Source organism: Cryptotermes secundus, unplaced genomic scaffold (assembly GCF_002891405.2).
Source record: "Cryptotermes secundus unplaced genomic scaffold, Csec_1.0 scaffold462, whole genome shotgun sequence".
NCBI classification, from domain to species: Eukaryota; Metazoa; Arthropoda; class Insecta; order Blattodea; family Kalotermitidae; genus Cryptotermes; species Cryptotermes secundus.
In genome coordinates this window covers 1208202-1216799 of record NW_019724744.1, presented here as the reverse complement: position 1 = coordinate 1216799, position 8598 = coordinate 1208202, and the positions used below count along the sequence as shown (strand labels likewise).

Here is an 8598-nt window from a genome sequence, read left to right as displayed (position 1 = left end):
GACTACTGAAGACAGAGTGAACTGATTTGCGCATAGGGTTATAAGTCGTGAAACCCCGCAACAGTGTTAACAGATTAATGCGATTAGGGTTATAAAGTGTGAAACCCCGCAACTGTGTGATAAGTAATTGTAGCCGTTATTTGTAGATTGTTAAATAAACCCAATTAACCATCTCTACGGCGTCTTCGGTAGCGAAACACGTTACACTGGTGTCAGAAGTGGGATCAGTAACGTAAAACACATTACAATATGTTTATTACTATTCTCATAATAAACAGCAATTGTGTCCCTATACAGCATTAACTGGCTGGTGTTTGTAGTGGAGACACAGTGTTCTCCGTGAAACAGGCACTGAATTTTGAAATATTATTTGGATGAACTTAGGGTTTTGAAGGGTTCACAGTCCTGCTGTACTCCCCCATTGATGAAAGGATCTGGAAGGGCTTAGTGTAGCCTATTTCAAGGTACTTCCCAGGTATACCACTGCACATTTGGGAAAACCACAATAAAATACAAGACAGGTAGTAGCCCTGCCCTGTTTATGTAATACTTTGGAAGCAATAAGGAGTCCCATCAATCTGCTGCTAGCCAAAGTAGGGCCATCTAGTGGTTCATGTGCTAACCCTAAGAGTCTGAACAGACTCAATGTGCTAGCATTTCCCCCAACTCTGGTATAATGGTTGTCCCTTCTATCCTGGCCATCAGAGCCTCTTCACTGAAAACAGGGTGTGCATGGGAAGGCAAGCATGATGGCTGATTCAAGACAATTAATACAGGATATACCAATTTAGACCATGTAAGAAATGAAGAAACTGTGAAAACTTCAAATTTAAAAAATAACCAAATTTATGAAACAATACAGATGAAATTGGGAAGGTCACATTGACAGAATAGGCTCTGACAGGACTCCAAAAAGGGTTTTAAAACTTCAACCAAAAGGAAAAAGGAAGTTTGGGAAGAGCTCTGACACAATGGAAGGATTCTGTTTTACACTATCTGAAGAATGCCAACACTGGACATGATGATAATGATGAGCTAGTAGTGAAACCAAGATATGAAACATATACTTTCTGAATATGAAACAGATGTTCTAATCACTCAGCTGTGAAGTCTGATATGATTTATTTCAAATCTTATAGTATACCTGCACCACCTAAACAGAAATCCCTCTAAACCAATATTTTCTAGTTCCAGATCTAAAATTCACAGCTACTCTCCATATCTGAATGTTGTGTCTGCCATCCACAGCCACAGAACATGCCATGCTGTTAGGTAACAAGGGAACCATTTAACATAGTAACATGTTCTCTTCCTCAAATTTTGCCATATTTTTATATCTCCAACATACTGAAACTTGCTGATAGGTTCGATTAATGTAATTTATGACATGTTATGTTTGCAGAGTCCTCCTTGAGAAGCCAATACTTTCTCATCTAGTGAATAAATTGAAAGCATTTTATGGAATCCAAAGGTTCACTACCATGTACACTAGAACCCAGCACAGGAACCCATCCTGAGCCAGATAAATCCAGTCCACACCATACTGCAATTAGTAAGCACAAATAAAAATATAATGCTGAGATGTTCACGGGCATCCAGGAATGTGCTCTGAGTCTCAAGGACATGGTATTACCCTGTAAAGTTGCTCCCATTTACACTTGGTTCTAGTAAGGATGTAAGTAAGTAAGTCAGGTCCAACTCCACTGATCTAAGCCCTTCTTGAGAAGTTGTCAGTTATGCAGCTACTCAAGAATTTCCCAATATTTTATTCGAACCTCAAGGTTCATTACTGTGTTCCAAGAGCCTTCCACTGGTCCCTATCCTGAGCCAGATAAACCCAGTCCTTAACACCCAATTCTACCTCTCTAAGCTCCATTTTAATATTATCCATCCACTTACATCTTGGTCTTCCTAGTGCTCTCTTTCCTTCTGGCTTTCCTACCAACATCCTACATGTATTCCTCTACTCCCTAATTCATGCTACATGCCCTGTCCATCCAATCCTCCCTGACTTTATCATTCTAATTATACTTGGCAAAGAGTACTTAGTTTAGTTCAGATAAGCTAATAATATATATGTATGTACAAAACCTTTATAGTATCCTGTGTGGGTATATGTGGTCTGACAACAAAGTTAATGAACTTGCCACCGTGTGCTTGCCATGGCAGCAGTGGACAGAAAACTCAGTATGGTTTGATGATGTTGGCATATCAGTGTGTCACAGTTGTGTTGTTGTTGTTGAGCTATGGCAGTCTCATTCCGAGTGGTATCTTTTATTCTCTGAGAGTGTTTTGGTGTGCCATTGTGAGAATGTCAGAGCTTCTTGTTAAACTTGGCAAGAGTGTAAGCAAAATCAGAGAGATATTAGTGCAAGTTTACAGGGATAATGCTACGAAGGCAACAGAAATTTACAAGTGGGTGACACGTTTTTCTGAGGGAAGAGAAAGTATCACTAACAAAGAGAAATCAGGACGGCAAGCAACGAGCATAACTGAAGAAAACACTGCAAATATATTCAAACTGTGAAAATTGTTGGCTGACTGTCAGGAGCATAGCAGAGAAAGTGAATATCAATGGAGAAACAGTTAGGAAAATTTTAACTGAAGATCTTGATGTGAGGAAGGTGTGTGTAAAAAAGGTTCCAAATGAGCTCACCAGAGAACACTGTTTGTGAGGGAGTTTTTAGCTAGTAAACAAATAACTGTGCTGGAACATTCTCCCTATTCAGCTCATCTAGCCCCGAGTGACTTTTTTCTGTTCCCAAAGATAAAGGAAATATTGAAAGGAAGGCACTTTGATGACATCAGGAGTAAAACAATGACAGCTTTGAAGGCCATTCCTCAAAACCAGTTCAAAATTGTTTTGAAGGGTGGACTAGGCACTGGCATTGGTGCATAGCTTCCCAAAGGGAGTACTTTGAAGGTGACCACAGTGATCAGCAATGACGTATGTAGCACTTTTACCAAAATGAGTCTGCAAACTTTATTTTCAGACCAGGTATTCCTGCATCCATGGTGAACATTTGATGTGTTCTGGCTCACATTAACAGTAGCATCAATTTTAAGCATCGAACAAGGCTTTCCCAATTTACTATTGTCTCTCTGAGGGTGTGTCATAACCACACAGTGACAAAGACTGTTACATCTTTAGTGAATTACTAGATTCTATTACAACACACACTTAGAAACAAATTTGTGACACCATCTCCCTGGAAACAAAGGATTTTTCTTCTGTAAGGTTGCCCACTTGAGGTCTGATGCACTCTTAAAGATATTTCAGACAAAGTACAGTGTGTGACCACACAGAAAAATTAGCACTGCAATTTGAGGAACAATTTTGTTCGTTGTGGCTACATACAATTAATGTCTCTAGGTTCTTGTGAACTACAGAATACATTCTGTAACAACCATTACAATGAAAATATAATCGTTGCCATGATGTCACCAATGCTTTTCTAATGGGGGAAAGAAATTGATGCAAAGCAACACGAAAATTAAAAAGAAAAGAGAAAAAGAAATCTGAGTTTTCCTTCCTAAATTGAATAACTTTTTATGGACACATGTCACTGTTAGTTCCTGGGTAAGGGTGGTCAGATGGACACCATGAATCACATATACACATTTCTGTTATATGTATGCAGTGTTATGAGGATTGTTATTTCAGGGTCTTCTTGTTCAATAAGCAACATCAAGATTTTATGTATCACGGTGTTCTTCATCATATAATTTGTGATGAACAGGTCAACTTTAATTGTCTGTTCATAAACTGGGAAAGCAGCTTATATTAAAAACGTGGTAGGAGATGCAATAAGTAGTGGAGAGCGGGATGGGCTGGACAGAAATAACTACTTCTGCAACTTACACTCAAGTGTATGATAACAAAGAAACAAGATGCTATACACTTACTTGTTTGAAATGTCCAGGACTTCAGCCAAAGTAAGTTCATACTTCTTTCGGAACATATGACCCACTGATGTACTTAATGCAACATGATTGAGGAGGTCAAATAATGACACAAAGAATATTAATCCCAAAAGAGACAGCCAAACCCCACGGGTCAGTGAGATGCGATCTTCAGGTCCCAAAAGTAACACAGACCCAGCTGCCATTCCAATTGAACCCAACACCGACATAAGTAATAGTGAAGCTGGAGGAACCATGGAACTTTGATGCTGAAACGGAAGGACGCCCACCTGTTACTTACAGAACGTGATATTCATGTAAACACGATATCTAACTTAACTGTATCCCAACACACGAATTCTATCGCTTACCTCTCTATCCTTTCCAAGATAGGGAAGGCGCCCCATGTTCAATTAGCCTTTGGTTATACTGATTAGACCATTATGCGAAACAGGTCTAAAAGCAATTATGATGTATACTCTTCTTCCATCCATTTTGCACTCGTATGATAAACAAACTGTACATGGTTTACATTACGAAACCACAAAACGCACAACCACTCCTCTCCGCATTCACTACATCCACCTCCCACCTCCTCATCCTTTGACGTCTACTGTACCGCTAAACACAAGCAACACACCTTGGCCGCCCAGTCCATGGATCACGTATAGCCCATGGCATAGGTCACTTCCCTAATCATCTACACCGCTGACCCGTGACCAACGGAATCTAGGAAGTCTGTTGCGCCACAGACCGTATCACGGATCACATTAATTGTACCCACAGGCGAACCTACAATCTATCGTCGCAGCGGAAGTCGACAGTTGAAAACCAAGTCAAATACGCGAGTGAAGGGCGTTATAATCCAGATGACAGAAGAAATTTTCATCGCTGCGAAGTCTATACAATTGTTTATTTCCAACCTAATATCGAAGAATGGAGATGCGTTATCGTTAGATTACCATTACAACGTTACGGAGATGTCAGTGAATTACAGGGCTTTTCTCCCGTGTGGTTACCTGCTCAATGTTTGGTTTGTTCAGGGTATGAGTTAATAAGCGGGTGTCTCAGCACACACCCTATTACGAGCACTTAAACCCCTGGTAAATATATTGACATCTAACTAGTCTGCCTGTAAGTGGCTACAAGTAATAGCTCTGTGTATGGGAGCAATGCCGTAATGGTGAAATGCTCCTACACTTCACTTTGAAGTAATCATTCCCTAGAAGATTCAAAAAGTTTTGGTACTACTTTTGAGTAAAAACGCAAAATTTAGTGGCGTAACGTTTGAGGATGCCAACAACTTGAAGATCGAATATGAAGCTCAGTGTTTTCTGCTAAGTGACTTAAGTGATTTTCATCTCTAACAATTTCATGTAGCAGTCCTTGAAAAATACTGAGTTCCTTAGCCACTTCAGTAATTCCCTGCCTTTAATGGAATTAAAAGCTTCATTGTCATGCACACAAGAGACATTTAGTAGACCAAAAAGTGTTTCTTGGAAGACCACTGGTGGTTGCTTAATACTGATGGACAAAACATCAAATTGGTAGGACTAGCTGAATTCTTCTTGAGAAGCTGTCAGTCATTTAAGTACTCAAGAATTTCCAAACATTTTATGGATACTGTGTTCATAGTCCCCCATTGGTTGCTGTCAGCCAGATTACCTACAAGTCTCTTCTGGCTTTCCCCCACCAAAACCCTATATGCATTCCTCTTATTCTTACTGAATGGAATACACCAAAGACAGAAGAATTCTCAGCACACAAGCCTTAATCCTTGAGCGTGGGGATTTAAAAATCGCTTTCGTGGTGCCTCCGGCGGTATTACTTTTTAGTTGGCCATTTAAATTTTGTGTCTAAATTATATTAATTATCATAGCTTTTGAACTATATGAGATATAATTATGAATTTTTCACTGAAATAATCTTAAAAGATGGTGTTATAATCTTACCTGATAATATGGCCGCCCTTTATCTCAACGATGGAAGCAAGTTGATTAGAAGTGGAGTTGTGTGTGGTATTTCTTAAAACATTCATCAAAACACATCGCTGCTTCACAATCACTACACCAATAAACAGTATCCTTCCTTTTGCCTTGTCTTGAGCACACGACACATCTTCTTTGTGGCTTTGCCTTCTTTCCTGTGGCTGGAATCTTCTCCACAAAATGCCGTTCTGTGAGTCTTTTAGAAGACAAACGACCCTTCCATAGAGTCAAGGACTCATCAATTGCAATGTTCTGGGCCGGAAGATAAAGACTCTGGAATCTGTCATTTAGGTGCTGAATGACTGGAAAAATTTTAAAAAGTTTGGGAGGTCCTTGATATTCACTTTGTTTACTATTATCCGAAAAATGCAGAAATCTAGTTATGGCCTCTAGTCTTTCCAGGGGCAAAGTCTCAGAAAAAAACGGGGTGAACAGGAGGCGATTTTTAGAGTAGTACGATCTGAGTGTAGGCTTCTGTACAATGCCAGTCAACATAATCAGAGCCAACACCACGTACATCTCATCCACTGTAACATCTTCCCACTTCCAAAGCCTGGAGCGAAATGTGAGGGGTCTGACACTTTTAGCAATTTCTTGCTGAGCATACCTATTCGTCTCATCTACAATGAGCTGTACAATGGCAATATCAAAAATTTTTTCAAATGAACCCACGACATCAAGTTCAGCAGTGTCGAACTGGGGACCATATTCATTACAAAATGTTTCTCTTGAAGCGGGAAACGAGTCTATGTTTTCCCACACAAACTCACTGGACACACTTCCTGATTCTACCTGTACAGTTTCTTCCTGGGTTTCGTCATTGTCACTAAGGTCACTATCACTGACCACGTGAGTTCCAGGTGTCACCAACTGTGTGTAGTCAATGTCACACTCACTGTCACTTTCCGAACTAAAATCACTAACTACTTTGTCGTCCAAAATCTCCTCCAAAAATTCAGTTTGTTCTACTTGCGTGAGAGCACGGCTTGTAGATGGACCTGCCATCGTAACTACGAGCTCACGCGTTTACACTAGACTGACTGAACAGCTGCAAACTTGAAAGCTATGAGTAACTTTTTTTAGACGACATAGACCCTTCTTTCGTTCAAGTAAACACGCACCCACTGAAAGGACAGTTCCTTTCAACACGTTTCACAAACAACCGCTGGCGCTGTTTGTTCTTAGCTTTCCTAACCACTAAACCATATCATGTGTTTGGAATGTGTAAATTATAGTCAGCGTTGATACCACTGTGAGTCACGAGTTTATTTTTAGACTTCCTGGCATAGGAGGTGCAGTTGCATGCGTACATTCAGCGACTGCGTTCTCTCCATAACAGGGGAGTCCAAACTGCATAATTCTAGCGTGATCCTTTCAATTCTTATGCCATTTCGAAACTTAGCTTACAGCTTAACGTACACAGTACGTGAAACCACAGACAGGGGCATTTAAATACCACGGTACGACAAACGTCAAACCACCGTAAAGGGTTAATAAAAAGCAAAATGCGTATCAAAGTCAGAACAGCCAGGTGTTCATGAAGAGGAAAATTATATGAATACCAAACATTATTATTTTCTCTTGCAGGTTACAAATTACAAGGGATACATGAATATTCAATGTATGTTATAAAATTGGCTGTTCTGTAGCTCAGGTGGTTAATGCTAACTTCTCAATTGCAGGTGAAGAGCAAGTTTCTCTCCAAATTTCTTTGGCATTTCCCTGCTAATTGTCACTTAACCATTGCTCCATTATAACCACCACCCAAGATGTGACAGCCATTACCAGGCAACACATTGTCACATCCTTGATGTTAGGAATTTATCTCTGACCCATACTTTACTGGTCAGAAATTATGGAAGTAAAGATAATATACGTTATTAAATTGGCAAATGTTAGATATACAAAATAAACTACAGTAAATTCCCAGTTATTCAGTATCCAAGCATCTGGAATTCTCATTCAACCAGCAAAAATTTTAAAGAAAATGTACCACTTTCATATTTTCTTCAGAAGCAAAGCTGCAAGGTCAGGCATTCACCTGTCACATAGCAGCTCCCCCAGTCGCCAATAAGCACTACCTGTTCCTCAGGCAGGTACCATCACAACCGAAATTACCTGCAATTGCAGCACAGGCTAGCTGGATTTTTAGTCTACCTGAAATATTCCATCCATCAATCTAGTATGTTACCAAAGATTCCTATACAAGAACTGAAGTGAAGATGTATTGTGCTGACTTTGAAACAGATAATGAAAATATGCAAAAGACCAGAAAAAGGTTATCAACTGGCAGATCTGTGTAACCCCATATGACCCAAATAAACGAGTTTAGCGTGTCTGAATACTAACAATTATTTCTGCCTATGGGTACATATCGAGTTAGTGTCCTAAGATAAAAAATGACTAGTCCTTATATTCCCCACGCAGTTTGCTTTCAGATTCCAGCAGCAGAGTTTGATGCTTTCATGGTGAGCAAATGCAATGAAGTCTCTTTGGGCACTTTCCAAAAACAGAATCCATTCCATCTTGGCATGGCTGACTGTCCAAGAAAACTTCATTACAAGTAAGACACTTCTAACAAGCCTGTCCAGGCATTTCCTTATACATCCAAACACTGCAATAGAACTAAGTGGTCAGCTTCATACCCACCAGGCAGGAGGCAGGATTGCCACAGGGCCAACATTACTTTTACAAGTATTATGTTTTT

The 8598-nt window shown here is 39.8% G+C and overlaps 2 protein-coding genes across 3 annotated transcripts in view; both read right to left on the bottom strand.

Moving 5' to 3' along the window:
- LOC111862810 (TLC domain-containing protein 3A) overlaps positions 1-4527 on the bottom strand; it is a 22455-nt gene extending 17928 nt beyond the window's left edge. For both annotated transcript variants that reach the window (XM_023848520.2, XM_023848519.2), the window contains exons 1-2: positions 4275-4527; positions 3907-4172 (exon numbers count right to left, since the gene is read on the bottom strand). In XM_023848520.2, the coding sequence (XP_023704288.1) occupies positions 3907-4172; positions 4275-4310 (302 nt within the window). In that variant the 5' untranslated portion in view covers positions 4311-4527. The remainder of the gene's footprint in view (positions 1-3906; positions 4173-4274) is intronic.
- Positions 4528-5690: 1163 nt separating this feature from the next.
- LOC111862832 (piggyBac transposable element-derived protein 4) lies at positions 5691-7386 on the bottom strand. The gene is made up of 2 exons (XM_023848558.2): positions 6957-7386; positions 5691-6922 (listed from the first exon to the last, which is right to left on the bottom strand). Exon 2 carries the CDS (start codon positions 6894-6896, stop codon positions 5901-5903), a length of 996 nt encoding a protein of 331 aa, XP_023704326.1. The 5' UTR covers positions 6897-6922; positions 6957-7386; the 3' UTR covers positions 5691-5900.
- Between the last annotated feature and the right edge of the window lie 1212 nt (positions 7387-8598).